Source organism: Pseudorca crassidens, chromosome 1, assembly GCF_039906515.1.
Source record: "Pseudorca crassidens isolate mPseCra1 chromosome 1, mPseCra1.hap1, whole genome shotgun sequence".
Classification (NCBI taxonomy): Eukaryota; Metazoa; Chordata; class Mammalia; order Artiodactyla; family Delphinidae; genus Pseudorca; species Pseudorca crassidens.
The window spans coordinates 101,008,212-101,029,872 of record NC_090296.1 but is presented as its reverse complement, the minus strand read 5'-3'; the positions used below and the strand labels follow the sequence as shown (position 1 = coordinate 101,029,872).

The following is a 21,661-nucleotide window of genomic DNA, read 5'->3' as shown; positions in this document are numbered from 1 at the left end:
TTCCTGGTTCAGTCTTGGAAGGTTATACCTTTCTAAGAATTTGTCCTATTCTTCCAGGTTGTCCATTTTATTGGCATATAGTTGCTTGTAGTAATCTCTCATGATCCTTTGTACTTCTGCAGTGTCAGTTGTTACTTCTCCTTTTTCATTTGTAATTCTATAGATGTGAGTCTTTTCCCTTTTTTCTTTTTCTTTTCTTTTTTTTTTTTTTTTTTTGCAGTACGTGGGCCTCTCACTGTTGTGGCCTCTCCCGTTGCGGAGCACAGGCTCTGGACGCGCAGGCTCAGCGGCCATGGCTCACGGGCCCAGCCATGCCGCAGCATGTGGGATCCTCCCGGACCGGGGCACAAACCCGTGTCCCCTGCATCGGCAGGCAGACTCCCAACCACTGCGCCACCAGGGAAGCCTTTCCCTTTTTTCTTGATGAGTCTGGCTAATGGTTTATCAATTTTGTTTATCTTTTCAGAGAACCAGCTTTTAGTTTTATTGATCTTTGCTATCGTTTCCTTCATTTCTTTTTCATTTATTTCTGATGTGATCTTTATGATTTCTTTCCTTCTGCTAACTTTGGGTTTTGTTTATTCTTTCTCTAGTTCCTTTAGGTGTAAAGTTAGATTGTTTATTTGAGAGTTTTCTTGTTTCTTGAGGTAGGATTGAATTGCTATAAACTTTCCTCTTAGAACTGTTTTTGCTGAATCCCATAGATTTTGGATTGTTGTGTTTTTGTTGTCATTTGTCTCTAGGTAGTTTTTGATTTCCTCTTTGATTTCTTCAGTGATCTTTTGGTTATTTAGTAACGTATTGTTTAGCCTCCATGTGTTTGTGTTTTTTATGTTTTTTTCCCCTGTAATTGATTTCTAACCTCATAGCGTTGTGGTCGGAAAAGATGCTTTATATGATTTCAGTTTTCTTAAATTTACCGAGGCTTGATTTGTGACCCAAGATGTGATCTCTCCTGTAGAATGTTCCACATACACTTGAGAAGAAAGTGTAATCTGTTGTTTTTAGATGGAATGTCCTATAAATATCAATTAAATCTATCTGGTCTGTTGTGTCATTTACAGCTTGTGTTTCCTTATCAATTTTCTGTTTGGATGATCTGCCCATTGATGTAAGTGAGGTGTTAAAGTCCCCCCTATTATTGTGTTACTGTCAATTTCCTCTTTTATAGCTGTTAGCAGTTGCCTTATGTATTGAGATGCTCGTATGTTGGGTGCATATATATTTATAATTGTTATATCTTCTTCTTGGATTGATCCCTTGATCATTATGTAGTGTCCTTCCTTTTCTCTTCCTTCCTTTTCTGGTAACATTCTTTATTTTAAAGTCTATTTTATCTGATATGAGTATTGCTCCTCCAGCTTTCTTTTGATTTCCATTTGCATGGAATATCTTTTTCCATCCCCTTACTGTCAGTCTGTATACGTCCCTGGGTCTGAAGTGAGTCTCTTGTAGACAGCATATATATGGGTCTTGTGTTTGTATCCATTCAGCAAGCCTGTGTCTTTTGGTTGGAGCATTTAATCCATTCACAATTAAGGTAATTATCGATATGTATGTTCTTTTTACCATTTTCTTAATTGTTTTGGGTTAGTTTTTTTAGGTCCTTTTCTTCTCTTGTTTTTCCCTCTTAGAGATGTTCCTTTAGCATTTGTTGTAAAGCTGGTTTGATGGTGCTGAATTCTCTTAGCTTTTGCTTGTCTGTAATGCTTTTGATTTCTCTGTTGAATCTGAACGAGATCCTTGCCGGGTAGAGTAATCTTGGTTGTAGGTTCTTCCCTTTCATCACTTTAAATATATCGTGCCAGTTCCTTCTGGCTTGCAGAGTTTCGGCTGAGAAATCAGCTGTTAACCTTATGGGGGTTCCCTTGTATGTTATTTGTCGCTTTAACTTTGTTGCTTTTAATAATTTTTCTTTGTCTTTAATTTTTGCCAATTTGATTACTATGCGTCTCGGTGTGTTTCTCCTTGGGTTTATCCTGCCTGGGACTCTCTGTGCTTCCTGGACTTGGATGGCTATTTCCTTTCCCATGTTAGGGAAATTTTCAACTATAATCTCTTCAAATATTTTCTCAGGGACCCCTTCTCCTTCTCTCTCTTCTCCTTTCTCTCTCTTCTCCTTCTGGGACCCCTATAATGTGAATGTTGGTGGGTTTAATGTTGTCCCAGAGATCTCTTAGGCAGTCTTCATTTCTTTTCATTCTTCTTTCTTTATTATGTTCCATGGCAGTGAATTCCACCATCCTGTCTTCCAGGTCACTTATCCATTCTTCTGCCTCAGTTATTCTGCTACTGATTCCTTCTAGTGTATTTTTCATTTCAGTTATTGTATTGTTCATCTCTGTTTATTTGTTCTTTAATTCTTCTAGGTCTTCGTTAAACATTTCTTGCATCTTCTCGATCTTTGTTCCTTCATCTGGTACATAGCCCTCTGCCTTTTCATTTTGTCTTTCTGTGAATGTGGTTTTCATTCCACAGGCTGCAGGATTGTAGTTTTTCTTGCTTCTGCTGTCTGCTCTCTGGTGGATGAGGCTGTCTAAGAGACTTGTGCAAGCTTCCTGATGGGAGGGACTGGTGGTGGGTAGAGCTGGGTGTTGCTCTCACAGGCAGAGCTCAGTAAAACTTTAGTCTGCTTGTCTGCTGATGGGTGGGGCTGAGTTCCCTCCCTGTTGGTTGTTTGGCCTGAGGTGAAGCAACACTGGGGCCTACCCGGGCTCTTTTGTGGGGTTAATGGCAGACCCCAGGAGGGCACACGCCAAGGAGTACTTCCCAGAACTTCTGCTGCCAGTGCCCTTGTCCCAGCGGTGAGCCACAGCGCCCCCTGCCTCTGCAGGAGACCCTCCAACACTAGCAGATAGGTCTGGTTCAGTCTCCTGTGGGATCACTGCTCCTTCCCCTGGGTCCCAGTGTGCACACTGCTTTGAGTGTGCCCCCCAAGAGTGGAGTCTTTGTTTCCCCCAGTCCTGTTGAAGTCCTGCAGTCAAATCCTGCTAGCCTTCAAAGTCTGATTATCTGGGAATTCCTCCTCCCGTTGTCACACCCCCAGGTTGGGAAGTCTGATGTGGGGCTCAGAACCTTCACTCTGGTGAGTGGACTTCTGTGGTATAATTGTTCTACAGTTTGTGAGTCAACCACCCAGCAGTTATGGGATTTGATTTTATTGTGATTGCGCCCCTCTTCCCGTCTCATTGTGGTTTCTCCTTTGTCTTTGGATGTGGGATATCTATTTTGGTGACTTCCAGTGTCTTCCTGTCGATGATTGTTCAGCAGTTAGTTGTGATTCTGGTGCTCTCGCAAGAGGGAGTGAGCGTACGTCTTTCTACTCCACCATCTGGAACCAATCTCTCCAGATTGTTTTTCAAAACCTTGGTGTGTGATGGAAAATAACCATGGACGCTTGGTTTCTTGAGTGACGTTCTAGGGAGTAGGCTGACCTTTTTTTTTTTTTTTTTTTCCTGGTATGTGGACCTTTCACTGTTGTGGCCTCTCCCGTTGCGGAGCACAGGCTCCAGACACGCAGGCTCAGCGGCCATGGCTCACGGGCCCAGCCGCTCCATGGCATGTGGGATCTTCCCGGACCGGGGCATGAACCTGTGTCCCCTGCATCGGCAGGCAGACTCTCAACCACTGCACCACCAGGGAAGCCCTAGGTGACCATTTTTAAAGAGTCAGTTGGTGGTATAATTAACTCTTTAATGGGCAAAAACCAGGTACAGTTTATGTAGCTCTATGAGGTCCTCTGGCTTTAGAAGTACTTTGATGTGTCTTTCATCCCAGTAGGGTAAGACCTAGGAGTGTTTTATCCTTTCATAGCATCATTATTTGAATCACCTTATATAATAGGAAGCATTTTTCAAAGTGGCTTCTCAGTTGATAATGTCCCATATGTGTCTTCATACTTGTATGTGGCTAACCTATTTTGTATGAGAGGGAAGGCAGGAATTGTGACAGATCATTTCGTTTTGTTTCCTTTATTCAGGAAAATTTTAAACATATACAGATATAATGAGAACAGTATAATAAAATCTCATGTACCCATCTCTCATTTCAGTGGTTGTCAGGTTGGACATCTTGTTTCATCTGTATTCCCCACCCCACCTTACCCAGACTATTTGGAAACAAATCTCAGATTTGACATCATATTTAATTCATGAATATTATCGAGTTTTTAATCAGCCAGCTTCATAGTTGTTTGTTTATATAGTGAGGAATAAAGAAGTAAAGGGGGAAACTGGAGGGAAAACATTAGGACTCAGTTGTAAAGACAGTTGCAGTTAACAGAGGAGATCCAGAAAATCTAACTGGGAGTGGGAGCAGGTGCTGTTAGGGTCAGTGGTGAGGGCAGAGGCAGAGGGAAGCTTGGGCTTAGATCTATCGGTTTTCAAAATATTGGCTTCTCTTTGATGCCATCTTAATTCACATTTTCTTTATCCTCGTGAGTTTATCCTTTTTTAATTCTTTACTGTCATTTTAGTGTGTTTCCAGGATGCAGCAGGGATAAACTATGTGGATTTAGTGTGCTGTATTTTCCCAGAAGTCCCACTGAGTTTTGTTTTGTTTTTTAAAATTAATTAATTTTATTTTTGGCTGCATTGAGTCTTCATTGCTGCATGCGGGCTTTCTCTAGTTGCAGAGAGCGGGAGCTACTCTTTGATGCAGTACACAGGCTTCTTATTGCGGTAGCTTCTCTTGCTGAGGAGCACGGGCACTAGGGCACATGGGCTTCAGTAGTTGTGGCACACAGGCTCAGTAGTTGTGGCTCATGTGCTGTAGAGTACATGCTCAGTAGTTGTGGTGCATGGGCTTAGTTGCTCCGTAGCATGTGGGATCTTCCTGGACCAGGGATCGAACCCATGTCCCCTGCATTGGCAGGCGGATTCTCAACCACTGTGCCACGAGGGAAGCCCCCATTGAGTTTTCAATTTCAGTAACAGTAGTTTTCATTTTAGGAAGCCGTTGAATATTTTCCACATCTGCCTGGTGCTCCCTCTCCCCAACCCCAAACCACCTCCTACCCCCGACCCACCCCATAAAGTTAAGATAAAGTTAGACTCTAAACCTGCTCAAACCTGGGGTTTTTATTTTCATAAGGTGCTTTTTTTTTTCCTTACCCATGTGTGGGGAGCTTCCCTAGGCCAGTTGGCAGAGTTTTTTAGTCCCACATTTATTGGAGTTTTAGCTCTGTGAGAGAACCTGTTTATACAGGGAGTCTCAATCCTAAAGTGCCATTTCATATGGCCTCAAGCCTTATTTCTTGTCCTCCTAGCTCTTACTGAGTCTTAAAACTTCTGGAGTTTACCACAGATTTAGCATCTGCTCAGATGCTCTGGCACTGAGCTCTGTCTCTGGTTCTAGCACTGGGAGCTCAGAAATTCACTTAAGCATACTTTCTTTCCTGTTGTTATTTTATGCAGCATCTCTAGGTGATTAAAACAAGAGGGTTTCAGTGTCTGTTTTTCTGTCTCTATCTATGCACGTTTATTCTGTGATTTTGTGTCTCTTGAGGAGAGAAGAAGCACAAGCTACAGTGTTCTGAGGCACTTGTGTTTTAAAACAGGTAGAAAATACTATAAGATGGAGGATACGCCGGGATGAAGAAGGAAATGAAATTAAAGAAAGCAATGCTCGGATAGTCAAGTGGTCCGATGGAAGGTGAGCACAAATGCCTGAAGAGTATGGAAATGCCCAGAATGTGGCTGGGAGAGATTAAGCTTTGGAATATGAGCTTATTTGGGGTACACCTCTTATTAAAGAGTTTCCATTGTTTAGTCCCTGGCATTGCAAAGAAAACCTGAGAGAAATATAAATAGGCAGTTGAGGGTCATACAGGCTGGTGGAAGACATTAAAAGTAGGCCGGAAATGTGACTGTCCTCTTTGGCTCCAGCATAGTAGTCTGGAGAAGTTAGACCAACTTCCCTCCCTCCTTACAAATTGACGCTTTAGTAAAACTGCCCTTCACTGGGAAGGTGGTAGAGGCTGAGTGAATGTCACAGCATGTTTTACTTCTAAGCATAAACATACAGAGTGTTGTACTTCTGTGTAGGTCGTTTTCCACATCACGCCTTCTTTATTCTTTCCTTCCTTCTGAATCGTGTGTAAAGAGAGAAAGCAGCAGCTGAATCACATTTTAAGTAAAGTAAAATGATAGAGTGAAAGCTTTCTGACTTACATGTGAAGTGTTCCTTCTTTTCAGCATGTCCCTGCATTTAGGCAATGAGGTGTTTGATGTTTACAAGGCTCCACTGCAGGGCGATCACAACCACCTTTTTATAAGACAAGGTACCGGTCTACAGGGACAAGCCGTCTTTAAAACCAAACTCACATTCAGGTAATTACTCTCATCAACGTACTATTTGTTACAATAAAAGCGGTGAAATATAGGTGTTGTTCAAAGTGCCTGACTCCTGATTGGCATAACCTTGCAGTATAGTTCCCCAAAGACCAAGATCTGGTTCTCAGCTCTGAAGGTTCAAAGGCTATATTGTCAAGTTGCTGTTTCACAGGGAACCAGTCATGCTACCTAAACTTCCAAGAGACTGTTATGTAAACCAGAATGTCAGTTTATTAATTCCAGTGATTACTATAACTGCCAGGAGGCCTAAGAATACTTGCAGGTCAGTGCAGTAATTAGAGGTTGTTAGTGTGCATGCAATCAGAGGAAAGGCAGTGAGTTGGTGGGTGTGAAGGCTGAGGTCATCTTGTTCTTTAGGCTGCTACATCCATTACCTCTCCAAGGATGTGTCCCCCAAGCAGCCCAGGATACTCAGGTCAGCTATCGAGAGTATCCCCCTTGTCTAGGCAGCGTAGGCACTACAATGAAACATTCCTGTTTTTCTTTTCTTGATTCTAAGCAGACCATCCTCCTTGGGTAATGCTTATCTTTGGAGAGGGCACAATATTCTTGGTTATGACTTACAGTTTTGAAAATTGTAATGGTCAAGATTATAGGCTTTGGAATCAGATAGACCTGTATCTGAGTCCCATTTCCACTTGCATGACCTTGTGTAACTTTCTCAACCTTTCCTTGCCTCAGTTTCCTAATATATAAAATGTAATAATTATCTCATTGAGGAGCTGTGACAGTTAAGTCATGTAATATGTAAAACATAAAAGTACAGTGCTTGGCACTTAGTATTCAGTAAGTGCTGCTTAAGACCATCCATTTACTGCTTCTAGAGGGTAATTGTGCTGTGCAAACCTTTTTTACTCCAGCTTTCCGTACTTCACTTTACTTGTGAGATAAGAATGTTTTAGTAAGCTACAGAATGAAGAAAGTTCAGAATCCCCATCTAGTATATTGTTTTGTGTCCCTGCCTGTTTTTTTCTAGAGAATAGGAAATGGTCACTGGCCTCCTTTGATGTTGATATGACTGGCTCACAAATGTATTTGCTAAACAATGAGGTATTTTTGTTCATTTCCTGCAGACCTCACTCTACAGACAGTGCCACACATAGAAAGATGACCCTGTCACTTGCAGATAGATGTTCAAAGACACAGAAGATTAGAATCTTACCAATGGCTGGTCGTGACCCTGAATGCCAGCGCACAGAGATGATTAAGGTATGTTGGCTGAGGCTTATCCTGGAATTTTGGAATATTACGAATAGCATTTCCTAAAATGTTGTTCATCATCTCCTACTGACCCACCGTTTATCCTTCCAGCTGGCATGAACACGGAGCTGGTTTCATTTCCTAAGCATTTGGCAAATGGGTAATAGGGTGATAGTCCTAAAACAAACCCTGGCTTGGGTTCTCTCCCACCAGGTCTTGAGAGTTTGGCAAACAGATGACTGAAAGAATCTGAACTTTCACAGATAATTTCAAGGATGATTAAATCATCTATGTCTGGTTTAGAGTCCATGTCAAAAATCAGTGGAAATGCTCGAGAGATTTGGTCTAGGTAGAATATAAATAGACAAGAAGTTTCCCCCCTTTTCTCCTGAAGGTAGGGGAGCTGGAGGGACCTTGAAGACTCCAGGACCACATTGAGAGATGCCCCAAGCCCTCCTTCACATCCCCAGCTTGCATGGAAATGCACAAGGAATCAGCTAGTTTGTTCTTAATCCCTATTCTACTGACAGTGATTTTTACTCTATACTCAGCACAACCACATACTATTTAATGAAACAGTGTCCAGCAACAGAATTAGAGTTGTATGCAGTAATAAAGCAATTAAATGAGGAATCAAAGAAACGCCAGAATACCCCTGACTTCTCATACCCTGGCCCCGCCTAGTGAACCCCAATGTCTAAAAGCCAGGCAGATGGAAGGGAATGAAGGCTCTGCTTTGGGGCTCAGGGACCCTCCCCACCAGAACCTCCCCATCCTGCCATCAGGAGCTGTGGGGAGCTCTCTGGGTTGAGGGCCCCAGACTGGAATATATGAGCACCATGGTAGTTCGGTGGAGCCTGGGCAAGTCAGGTGTCTGTCTCAGGGTGAAGAGAATCCGCCTCCCTCAGGCGTCCACTGGACGTGAACGAGGTTCCTCAGGCTGGTCGCCACACTCTGGGCTCTGCCTGGCAGCACAGGGGACGCTGCATCTCCCAAGGCTGTGCCAGTGCCAGTTCTGATGGGGCGGTTGGTGTGAGGGAGGGAGCCTTTGCCTTTTCACCCTGTGTTTTCTTCACGCCTTCGAACGAACAAGATGATGACCATGTGTGGTAACAGAGGTGTAAAATGGAGAGAACTGTACCCTGAGGACATAGGAACTGGTGTTATCCTGGGCGAGGCATTTACGTGTTCTTTACAGTAAAGTAGTTTCAAGGGGGCACTAAGTGAGTTCATTTTTTGTTTTAAAGTTCAGTAATTTATTTGCTTCTTTACAGAAAGAAGAAGAACGTTTGAGGGCTTCTATTCGTAGGGAATCTCAGCAGCGCCGCATGAGAGAGAAACAGCACCAGCGGGGGCTGAGTGCTAGCTACCTAGAACCTGATCGATATGATGAGGAGGAGGAAGGTGAGGAGTCCATCAGCTTGGCTGCCATTAAAAACCGGTACAAAGGGGGCATTCGAGGTGAGTTTGGGCAGAAATTAAATGTCATCATGTCAGGGTCCAGGAATTTATCTTTGCATTGAGCATACTCTGAATGCTCAGTCACTGGACATTTTGTTTTTAAGGAACCAGTGTTAATGAGTGAGACATTTTGAGGTCTACAGAGCTAAAGACTCATTGTGGAATCCTTTCAGGTCAGCCTGGAAGGGCAGAAGCTGCCTGTGCCCTCTCGCTTTCAGACTCGTCCCTTGAGCTTCTGCTTTCTGATTTGAAAGTCTGCCGATTATATTTGGAACTTCTCTCAACTTTTTAAATTACTAGTTAAGAATCAAGAAGTTCAGTTTTTAAGAATCAGGAAGTTCAGTTTTTCAGCGAGTACATGTGTTTTCTTTCAAAGTTCTCCATTGCATATTCCCTTCTTTCACAACCAATAATTTATAATGGTTAACATTTATTCAGCACATACTGAATCCCAGGCAAATACTCAAACATGCATCCTATTGGATCCTCATAACAATGTTAAGACCCAGTTACTAGTATTGTCTTGTTCTTTTTTAAAAAAATTGATTACTGGACTAATTATATTAGTTTCAGGTGTACAACCTAATGATTCGGTATCTGTATATATTGTGAAATGATCACCATAATAAGTCTAGTTAACTTCTGCCACCAAAGGTAGTTACGGAATTTTTTTTCTTGTGGTGGGAACTTTTAAGGTCTGCTCTCTCAGCAACTTTTAAATATGCAGTACAGTGTTATTACCTTTAGTCACCACACTGTACATTACATGCCCATGACTGATTTATCTTCTAACTGGAGCTCCTACCATTTGACTCCCTTCACCCTTTCCTCCACCCTCCACACCACACCTCAGGCAACTACTAATCTGTTTTCTGTATCTATGAGCTTGGTTTTTTGTTTTCCTTTTTTTTTACATCCTTCATACAAGTGAGATCACAGTGTTCGTCTTTCTCTGTGTGACTTATTTCACTTAGCATAATGCCTCAAGGTCCATTTTTGTCTTGTTCTTACTGAGGAAACGGAGACTTTGAGAGGTTGAGTGGCTTGCCCAAAGACACATAGTTGGTACATGGACAGTTCTTGAACCAAGGCGATCTGACTTCTGACGTGTCTATCTCCAGAAGTTTCCCACAGCCTGCAGCAAGATGTCATGCTTAAAAAAGCAAACTGAACCTGAAGATGGAAGACCTGGGCTGGACTCAGCTCTGCCACTTTTTGTTTAGTTTTGTTTTTGGCCATGCTACACGACCTGCGGGATCTTAGTTCCCCAACCAGGGATCAAACCCACACCCTCAGCAGTGAAAGCACGGAGTCCTAACCACTGGACCCCCAGGGAATTCCCAACTCTCTTACTTTTTAGTTAGATGACTTTTGGAAAGTTACAGTACCTCTTTTCTGTTACCCTTATCAAGAAAAGAACAACCTATTAGTAATAGTATTTATACCATGATGAGGTTGTTTTGAGAATCGAATGACATAATACATATAAAGTACTTCATCCAGCCCTTGGCATATAACAAGTACTAAATAAATGTTACCCCAAACTATTGTCATTGTTCTTACCACTCATGGGCTTTGGGCAAGTGACTCCATGTCTCTGAATACTGAGTTCCCCATCTATAAAATGAGGATCTAATCCCCCCCAGGTTAGCTTTGATAGAGATTTGGGAATCACTGTACAATGTAAGGTATACCTTGGGTGACCATGTTCCTGGTTTTGCCCTGTTAGAATGATAAATTATAAGAACACCCAATTTTCCCTTTCTCTGACCATCCTGTGAAACTCCCTTCTCCTTTTTCACAGCAACTGCATTTTATTTATTTTGGGACTATAGTACAGAGACTTTTTTTTTTTTTTTTGGTGGTTCACGGGCCTCTCACTGTTGTGGCCTGTCCCGTTGCGGAGCACAGGCTCCGGACGCGCAGGCTCAGCGGTCAGCTCCGCGACATGTGGGATCTTCTCAGACCGGGGCACGAACCCGTGTCTCCTGCATCGGCAGGCGGACTCTCAACCACTGTGCCACCAGGGAAGCCCCTAGACCTTTTATTTTTATTTTTATTTTTTTTGTTAGTGCAGATTTCCCACAGAAAATATTAACTGTGGAAATAAATCACATATACACTAAATAAAAATGAAAAAATTGAGGATTTTTTAGGGGAGAGTTATATAATATTCAGTTTCCCAGTGATTAAAAACCTAATGGAGAAGTTCATTAGTGATCAGTTCTGTCCAATAGTCAGATAGGCAGGGAATGGGGAGAAGGGGAGAGCATTGGGTTCTGAGGTGAGGGGGTTGGTCTAACGTCACCTGTTCTTATTCTACCTGCGCTTCACCTGGGCTGGGGCATCAGCACAGGCTGTTATTCATCTCCATCTCCCTTTGAAATGTCCACTTGGCAACAAACCGTCTTTACAGGACCAGGAAACCACCTCTTGCTTTTTTTTTTTTTTTTTTTGCGGTACGTGGGCCTCTCACTGCTGTGGCCTCTTCCGTTGCGGAGCACAGGCTCCAAATGCGCAGACCTAGCGGCCATGGCTTACGGGCCCAGCTGCTCCGCAGCATGTGGGATCTTCCCGGACCGGGGCACGAACCCGTGTCCCCTGCATCGGCAGGTGGACTCTCAACCACTGCACCACCAGGGAAGCCCCCATCTCTTGCTTTTATCTTTAAAACTTATTTTGGAATTAACTGTTATCCTGATAAAAGAATGACTCAGACTTTAAAAACTTATTTGGAAATAGTGGTGTCTGTCTCTTTAATCAGCTTGCACAAGCCTTTTTAATATTTAAAAGTGGTCAGATACCAAAAAAAAAGTGGTCAGATAAACCATTCTTGTATTTGAGAGGATAAGTGCTTCATTTCAACATATCTAAACTTACATTTACCTTTTTTTAAAAAATAAATTTATTTTTATTTATTTATCTTTGGCTGCATTGGGTCTTGCTGTGCGTGGGCTTTCTCTAGTTGCGGCGAGCGGGGGCTACGCTTCGTTGCCGTGCATGGGCTTCTTATTGCGGTGGCCTCTCTTGTTGCAGAGCACGGGCTCTAGGCGCATGGGCTTCAGTAGTTGTGGCACGCAGGCTCAGTAGTTGTGGCTCTTGGCTCTAGAGCGCAGGCTCAGTAGTTGTGGTGCACGGGCTCTGTTGCTGCGTGGCATGTGAGATCTTCCCGGACCAGGGCTTGAACCTGCGTCCCCTGCACCGGCAGGCAGATTCCTAACGACTGCACCACCAGGGAAGCCCACATTTACCTTTAAGTTTTAAAAACTTTTAATTATTTGTTTCCTCTGGAAAAAATGTACAAAGGAACTAAAGATATTCATCAGAAGAAAAATCTGGGAATGAATGGATCATTGTCTTTGAAAGTCACTTACAAATCTTCTTCCTTTGCTTTCAGAGGAACGAGCCAGAATCTATTCATCAGACAGTGATGAGGGATCAGAAGAAGATAAGGCTCAAAGATTACTCAAAGCAAAGAAACTCACCAGTGATGAGGTAAACCAAATTTATTCAATTCTAGAGGTTTACCCTGTACCTACAAGTCAACTCCTGGAATGAAGAGGAGCTCACAGCCCAGGAGCACAGATAGATGTCTACACACTTCACTGAAGCTCAGAGAGATAAATCCAGTAACAGGACTAGGGGTGGCCCAGAGGAGGGTCTGATACCTCTGCTCAGAGAAGGAGACCTCTCGTTGGGTGTTGAAGGAATAATGGTAGGTGTGCAGGGCAAACCAGCCAGGGTGGGCATGCCAGGTAGATGGAAAGGCCTGGGGGAAGACACATGGCCCTGAGATACCAAGGCTCGACTAGAGAACTAGAAATCATTAATATGGGTAGATCAGAGCATGTATCTCTTCTTTCTTTTTCTCTTTATATTTTCAATATATTTTTTAAATTACAGAAATAATTCTTATGGTAGAAAAATCTGTTTTTATTTAGATGAACTCATATTTGAAATAGTATTGAGTAATTCAAGAAAATTAATTCCCATCTATTATTGAAATAAATTTCCAAAGGAATTTTAACTTATGTTTTTGACAGTATCCTTTTCAAATTATAAGAGTACAGGTGCTGAGAAATTTTAAGTCTTCTTTCAAAATATAATTGACATGTAACATTATATAACAGTATATTAGTTTCAGGTATACAACATAAAGATTTGATCGATATATGTATATATTGCAAAATGATCACACCACAATAGTTATATGTTTAGTTATAGTTATATGTTTTTTTCTTGTGATGAGAACTTTTAAGATCTATGCTCTTAGCAACTTTAAATTGTACAATACAGTATTTATTTATTTATTTATGGCTGCGTTGGGTCTTTGTTGCTGCACGTGGGCTTTGTCTAGTTGTGGTGAGCGGGGGCTACTCTTCGTTGCGGTGCATGGGCTTCTCATTGCGGTGGCTTCTCGTTGTGGAGCACAGGCTCTAGGCACGCGAGCTTCAGTAGTTGTGGCACGCAGGCTCTAGAGCGCAGGCTCAGTAGTTGTGGCGCATGGGCTTAGTTGCTCTGTGGCATGTGGGATCTTCCCGGACCAGGGCTCAAACCCATGTCCCCTGCGTTGGCAGGCGGATTCTTAACCACTGTACCACCAGGGAAGGCCACAATACAGTATTATTAACTGTAGTCACTCTGCTGTACATCACATCCCCATGGCCTACTTACTTTGTCTTTTTATTTATTTTTTTTAATTAATTAATTAATTAATTTTTGGCTGCGTTGGGTCTTTGTTGCTGTGCACGGGCTCTCTCTAGTTGTGGTGAGCAGGGTCTGCTTTTTGTTGTGGTGCGTGGGCTTATTGCGGTGGCTTCTCTCATTGCAGAGCACCGGCTCTAGGTGTGCTGGTTTCAGTAGTTGTGGCTCACGGGCTTTAGAGCGCAGGCTCAGTAGTTGTGGCACAAGGGCTTAGTTGCTCTGCGGCATGTGGGATCTTCCTGGGCCAGGGCTTGAACCTGTGTTGCCTGCATTGGCAGTCAGATTCTTAACCACTGCACCACCTGGGAAGTCCCTATTTAAGTCTTTTTAGATTATTTTTATCTTTGCTATTCTTGAATTTTGCTATGGTATGTTACTTAGTGTTTCCTTTTATTTTCCTGATTGGGATTTGTTAGATTTTCTGAATCTGTAGATTGGTATTTTTCATCAGTTCTGAAAATTTCTCAGCCATTAATTCTTCAGATATTACTTCTGTACCATTCTGTCTCTCCTTTCTTCCTGAAACTCTGATTAGATGCATGTTATTCCTTCTTACTTTATCCTCCATGACAGATCCTCAGTCTCCTTTCATATTTTCCATGTCTTTATCTCCCTGCATTCTAGGACAGTTCTTCAGATCCTTCTAGTTCAGTGCTTCTTTCTTTAGCTGTCTAATACATTGTTAATCTCTTGCATTGAATTTTTACTTTGTTTCAGTTTTTTATCTCTAGCAGTTTAGTTTCTTTTTCTAATTGGTCATTTTTTAAAATTCTGCTCCTAAATTATATTTTTCAGTTTCTCCTTTTAATGTCTTTAAATATTTGAAACCTACATGTATGGTCTTTTATGTCTGAGAATTCCAGTGTCTAAAATCTTTACATGTGTGATTTTACAGCCAGTTACTTCTGCTGGCTTTTTTTCATGATGACTTATTTCTCCATGTGCTCTGCAACTGATTTACTTAGCTCAGATCAATGGGAATTTTTGTGGCTTAGATGGATGGATTCCTCCAAAGATGGTATATATTTGCTTCTGCCAGGTACCTTGGGACTACTTTAAATTATATTCTTGGAATAAGGTCTTCTTAGTTTTACTGGAAGTATGGGTTCTGACTTGTGGTTATGAATTTTCCTAGAAATTTTAAATTTTTTGTTTTAATCCCCTGTTAATTAGTTCTAATGTTAGAGATTAGAAATTATCCTGCAGGCATTTAGAACAGGGGTTGGCAAATTACATCCCACTGACCTAATCTGGCCTACCACCTGTTGTTTCAAATAAATTTTTTAGGAATCCACCCATGGTTATTCATTTATGTATTTGTCTATGGATGTTTTCCTTCTATAGTGACAGAGTTGATTAGTTGCAACAGAAATCATACATATGTCTTGTAAAGCCTAAGACATTTATTCTCAGCCCCTTTACCAAAAAGGTTTGCTTACCCCTGCCTCAGAGAAATGGGCCTGGGTTTATTTCTACTTCACCTGAACACTAAAGATACAGTCCTTTGGGGTCTGCTATTAATCTGCTCCACTTGGCCCTTGTCTCCTGTCCTCAGCACCCTGCAAGGCATAAAACCTCAAGCTCATGTTCACACAGTTTGGTAAATGTCTTCAAGGAGAAAGCCTGCTTTCGTGCTGTGCTTATCTCTGTGGGTTCTTGCTTTTGCTTAATTTTAGGTCTCTGATTACACCTTATTTTCTTGCCATCACTTTGGTTTGTTCATAGTTTTTCATCATTGTAATTTTCAATGGGAGGGTTATTCAAAGGATTGTTCTGCCATATTGTGGGAACATTGTTGTGTTCCTGTTATTCATGATTTTAATGTATTTTGATCATTTTGGCCTGTGAACTGTGAGCTTCTGTGAGCTCTTTTCTCATGTGAAACAGAATTTTGTTCTTGCGTTATTGTTAATTACAACATTTAATATTTGCCAGTCTTTCTTGAAAGTGGCATGCTATGGAAGATAACTAGACAAAAATTGTTAAATTATTCTGCAACATACTTGTTTTAAATTAGATAGGAAACATCTTAATCATGCATTTATAGTATGTTGAACTGTTGGCAAACAGGAATCCTCATCTAAGCAGATGCCGTTTTATTTTTTGGCAAGCAGAAACTGTGAATAAAACTTGAAAAGTGCCATGGGACTTCTGTTTATTTCTAGTATTCTCAGAAATGAGATTTCTAAATGTGATCCATCAAATAGTCTTCTTCTAGTCTGGGCGATTGCAAACCTGTAACTTCCTGACTTAAAAATGTCTCTTGCAAATGCCTCCTAGCTGTCTGTTATACAGGCATTTTATTTTAAAATAAATGCCTCCTAGCTGTCTGTTATACCTCTATCTTCCACACCCAAATACTCGCCGTTAAGTCTTCCTGTACCCCTCCTTTCCCCTTTCCTGACAACAGAGACTTTACTTCTGCCTGGACCTCCCAACCCCTGCCTCTGCCTCCCCTTATTGCCCCAGTTCAAGTCCTGGCATGGGTCACAATGGGAGAGAGGACGAAAGGGGTCAGACCTGCTCTAGGTCCCTCTCCTTATTTGCACACTAAACCCTACCCACACGCCATGAGCCTAGTTATTCCTCTGAGATAAAGCGAGTTTTCAGACCCCAAGTCCCCACCCCAGAGAAACACCGTTGTCACCAGAGCATTCCTTGATATGGGGAAAGGGCATGGGTCTGGATTAGAATGAACTGGATTACTGAATCTTGGGCTATTTTATACTACTTGTATGGCCTTGAGCAAGTCATCTCACATTTCCAAGTCTGTTTCCTCATCTGTTCTATGGGGTTTATGCTCGCTGCCTTGTAAAGTTGTATTATAGTAAATAACAGATATGAAAGTGGGTGAATGCTAGCTTCCCTTCCCCAACAGGGTCTAAGTTACAAAAAAGGAGAGAAACAGAACTTTTTATCCTCCCTTATTTTTGTAAGCAGTGAAAACTTTAGAAAACCTAAATTACAGCAAAAGTGGAAAGATGGGTAGTAGAAGAAACTGTGGAAAAGGGGAAGACTGCTGTGGAAAGGAACATGCAGACAATGGGAAGGAAGGGCATCACTGCCAGGTCTCAGCTTTCTTGGATGAAAGAGATGACCTGCCAAGGACTACCTAGAATGTGGTGCTGGTGGTCTTGTTCCTCTCCATGTCTCTCTTTCCTCCCCCAGCTCTGCCTCGTGGAGCCTCCCTTCCCCCCTTGTCAGCCCTGCCTTACCTGTTAGAGGCCCCTCTGTTTATGGAGCCATCAGCAACTTGGAACCAGGGTAGTCCCAGCTTCCCCTCCAGCGTGGTTGGGATTCTGAATGTGTTTCCGTGGAAGCCTTGACACTCTTGGTGTTGGTCACTTATACTTTAATACACCCTTATTTGTATATATTCTTAGGTATATTTTGGGTTAAATAAATTCTGAGAGCTGGTTTCTAATGTGAGTTTTACAATCAGTCTAAAAAATAAATTGTTGGAAGACAACTCCAACAATTGGGCTGCCTGTTCCTGTGTCTTTAGGGACCTGCATTCATGGCTTTATTAGGAAGCTTTGTGTTCATCTCAGAGGTCTCTGAGACTGTCCTCAGTTTTTTTCTTTCTTTTTTCTTTATTCTGCTCTGCAGTAGTTATTTCCACTATTTTATCTTCCAGGTCACTTATCCGTTCTTCTGCTATCCGTTATTCTGCTATTGATCCCTTCTAGAGTATTTTTCATTTCATTTATTGTGCTGTTCATCATTGCTTGTTTCCTCTTTAGTTCTTCTAGGTCCTTGTTAAATGTTTCTTGCATTTTCTCTATTTCCAAGATTTTGGATCATCTTTACTATCATCATTCTGAATTCTTTTTCAGGTAGACTGCCTATTTCCTCTTCATTTGTTAGGTCTGGTGGGTTTTTACCTTGCTCCTTCATCTGCTGTGTGTTTTTCTGTCTTCTCATTTTACTTATCTTACTGTGTTTGGGGTCTCCTTTTCGCAGGCTGCAGGTTCGTAGTTCCCGTTGTTTTTGGTGTCTGTCCCCAGCGGCTAAAGTTGGTTCAGTGGGTTGTGTAGGCTTCCTGGTGGAGGGGACTAGTGCCTGTGTTCCGGTGGATGAGGCTGGATCTTGTCTTTCTGGTGGGCAGGTCCACGTCTGGTGGTGTGTTTTGGGGTGTCTGTGGCCTTATTATGATTTTAGGCAGCCTCTCTGCTAATGGGTGGGGTTGTGTTCCTATCTTGCTAGTTGTTTGGCATAGGGTGTCCTGCACTGTAGCCTGCTGGTCGTTGAGTGAAGCTGGGTGTTGGTGTTGAGATGGAGATCTCTGGGAGATTTTCGCTGTTTGATATTACGTGGAGCTGGGAGGTCTCTTGTGGACCAGTGTCCTGAAGTTGGCCCTTCCACCTCAGAGGCACAGCACTGACGCCTGGCTGGAGCACCAAGAGCCTGTCCTCCACACGGCTCAGAATAAAAGGGAGAAAATAGAGGAAGAAAGAAAGAAAGAAAGAGGATAAAATAAAATAAAGTAAGATAAAATAAAGTTATTAAAATAAAAAATAATTATTAAGAAAAAAAATTTAAAAAGTAAACAAACAAAAAACCGGACGGACAGAACCCTAGGACAAATGGTGGAAGCAAAGCTATACAGACAAAATGTCACACAGAAGCATACACATACACACTCACAAAAAGAGGAAAATGGGAAAAAATAATCTATCTTGCTCCCAAAGTCCACCTCCTCAATTTGGGATGATTCGTTGTCTATTCAGGTATTCCACAGATGCAGGGTACATCAAGTTGATTGTGGAGCTTTAATCCGCTGCTCCTGAGGCTGCTGGCAGAGATTTCCCTTTCTCTTCTTTGTTCTCACAGCTCCCGGGGCTCAGCTTTGGATTTGGCCCCGCCTCTGCGTGTAGGTCGCCTGAGGGCGTCTGTTCTTCGCTCAGACAGGACGGGGTTAAAGGAGCAGCTGATTCGGGGGCTCTGGCTCTATCAGGCCGCGGGGAGGGAGGGGTATGGATGCGGGGCGAGCCTGCGGCGGCAGAGGCCAGCGTGACGTTGCACCAGCCTGAGGCGCGTCGTACGTTCTCCCGGGGAAGTTGTCCCTGGATCCCGGGACCCTGGCAGTGGCGGGCTGCACAGGCTCCCCGGAAGGGGGGTGTGGATAGTGACCTGTGCTCGCACACAGGCTTCTTGGTGGCGGCAGCAGCAGCAGCCTTAGCGTCTCATGCCCGTCTCTGGGGTCCGCGCTTTTAGCCGCGGCTCGCGCCGGTCTCTGGAGCTCCTTTAAGCCTCTTGTCTCTTCGGCAGCTGCAGACTTTTCCCCGGACTCCCTCCTGGCTAGTCGTGGTGCACTAACCCCCTGCAGGCTGTGTTCACGCTGCCAGTCCTCTCCCTGGGATCTGACCTCCGAAACCCCAGCCTCAGCTCCCAGCCCCGCCCGCCCAGGCGGGTGAGCAGACAAGCCTCTCGGGCTGGTGAGTGCCGGTCGGCACCGATCCTCTATGCGGGAATCTCTCCGCTTTGCTCTCCGCACCCCTGTGGCTGCGCTCTCCTCCGTGGCTCCGAAGCTCCCCCGCTCCGCCACCGGCAGTCACCACCCGCGAAAGGGCTTCTAGTGTGTGGAAACCTTTCCTCCTTCACAGTTCCCTCCCACTGGTGCAGGTCCCGTCCCTATCCTTTTGTCTCTGTTGATTCTTTTTTCTTTTGCCCTACCCAGGTACGTGGGGAGTTTCTTGCCTTTTGGGAGGTCTGAGGTCGTCTGCCGGTGTTCAGTAGGTGTTCTGTAGGAGTTGTTCCACATGTAGATGTATTTCTGATGTATCTGTGGGGAGGAAGGTGATCTCCGCATCCTACTCTTTCGCCATCTTCTCCTGTCAGCCTGTGTGCATCTAATATATGAGTATTTTTGTTATTTGTTGCATTTACATGGCACAGGGATTTATTCCAGCCAAGTTCACTAAGGCAGAATCCCATACCCCTGCTTTCACAAAATGAGGTCTCCTGAAGGTTGCCACTCAACTTTCTAAGTCCTGGGAGTAGCAGGCCTGCATGCCTTTGCTGGGCTTTACTGTGCTTGTCTGTAGCCACCTGGGAAGTCAGTCCTGGAAGGATTTTCAGAGCAGAATTCCAGAGCATCTTACCCGAGACAGTGGATTAGAACCGATGCCAATTAGACTTCTTTGGGAGAGCTTTGACCTGGCTCCTGACTTCCCAGCTGCTTGGCCCTGTCTAGGTTCCTTTAGGACAGGCTTTACCACCTTTTAGACCTACCATGCCCGTTATTCTTTTATTCACTCAAATTTAAACCTATTAAAGAACTTTAGAGCTGAAGAGGCCATACACACTGAAGTTTACTTGGAGAAGGTTGCCACAAACCAGGCTGGCATGTAAATAGTTTAAGATAAGATTCATCAGCTGAAAATAAAGGAAACGTGGTGGTAGTAGTGAATGTGCTTCTTGCCTTTGCCAGTGTGGGGTTGGGAGAGAAGTGTTTAGGTTTGCTCAAGGCTGGGAAGTAGAAAGGAGGCTTGTCACAGCCTGGGGGCAGGATCCATCCTCCAGGCTTGCTGTTGGGGTAACTTTATTGCTGCCAGCTGGGAAGTAAGTGCAGGAGGACTTCTGGATCTTTTCCTGTGGATTCATAACTTACCCCTTTGAATTCTCCTATGACTTCAGCTCTGTGGGGATGCATTTGGGATAATAAGGCAGGAAACAAGTGTGAGATAGTATTGATATCTTCTCCTCAGAGGGCCAGGCATCAGAAAAAGTGGCTATGCCAGCTTGTATGCTACATCCAGAAGCATTCTCTGGACAGGATAGTAAGATGCTTGGCCTTCCCCAACTTCAACTTTTAAACTTTGTTCACCCTGTTTTATTTTTGGTGAGGAGTCTTGTTAAGGCAATTCTGGAGTATCATATTTAGTATCATTTCATTTTAATCAATTTTTGATATTATTTAATGTTGATCTGTTCAAATTCTATCTGTAAGAAGTGTTTTTAGAAAACTTACCAAATTTTTTGTTTCTATTAGAACATTATACAACGTGACTTTAAGCAGTGGAAACTTGTGTATGAAAGCCTTTAATTTCTTCAAAAATATTTTTTCAAATATTAAAAAAAAAATCTTTATTATGTGAGTTTTTAGTACATCCAAAACAAGAAATAGTTGTTTCAAAAAATTGACAGTCTTGGGCTTCCCTGGTGGCGCAGTGGTTGAGAATCTGCCTGCCAGTGCCGGGGACACGGGTTCGAGCCCTGGTCTGGGAGGATCCCACATGCCGCGGAGCAACTAAGCCAGTGCGCCACAGCTACTGAGCCTGCGTGTCTGGAGCCTGTGCTCTGCAACAAGAGAAGGCCGCGACAGTGAGAGGCCCGTGCACCGTGATGAAGAGTGGCCCCCACTCGCCGCAACTAGAGAAAGCCCTCGCACAGAAATGAAGACCCAACACAGCCATAAATAAATAAATAATAAAAAATTGACAGTCTTTAGGGCTTCCCTGGTGGCACAGTGGTTGAGAGTCAACCTGGCGATGCAGGGGACACGGGTTCGTGCCCCGGTCTGGGAAGATCCCACATGCCGCGGAGCGGCTGGGCCCATGAGCCATGGCCGCTGAGCCTGCGCGTCCAGAGCCTGTGCTCCGCAACGGGAGAGGCCACAACAGTGAGAGGTCCGCGTACCACAAAAAAAAAAAAAAAAAATTGACGGTCTTTAGAATGCTTTTTAGGTAACGAAGAAGTGAAATGCTCAGCAAGTGGAGAAAAAAGTTTAAGTAAATGCCTAATTATGCTCAAAATAGTCAGCAGAACAAGCGGTTATATAGGCTGACTTCTTTGGGAGAGCCCTAACTCTTCCCAGGGCAAAGCCCATTTCCACTTTCCTGCAGCTCTTCTCTATATACAACAGCTTCTTCCCCCTGTGAGACTGGGTCATAATTGCTTAGTTCGCCCTCATGGGCCTGAAATTGGGTTTTAGGGTTAGT

General features: G+C 43.3%; 1 protein-coding gene across 1 annotated transcript in view; it reads left to right on the top strand.

The window, feature by feature from the left end:
- The window catches only part of LEO1 (LEO1 homolog, Paf1/RNA polymerase II complex component), a 49,158-nt gene that overhangs the window by 27,030 nt on the left and 467 nt on the right, over positions 1-21,661 (top strand). Inside the window, exons 7-11 of the mRNA XM_067747191.1 lie at positions 5,558-5,652; positions 6,195-6,329; positions 7,427-7,562; positions 8,828-9,014; positions 12,412-12,509. Coding sequence (XP_067603292.1) covers positions 5,558-5,652; positions 6,195-6,329; positions 7,427-7,562; positions 8,828-9,014; positions 12,412-12,509 — 651 coding nt within the window. The remainder of the gene's footprint in view (positions 1-5,557; positions 5,653-6,194; positions 6,330-7,426; positions 7,563-8,827; positions 9,015-12,411; positions 12,510-21,661) is intronic.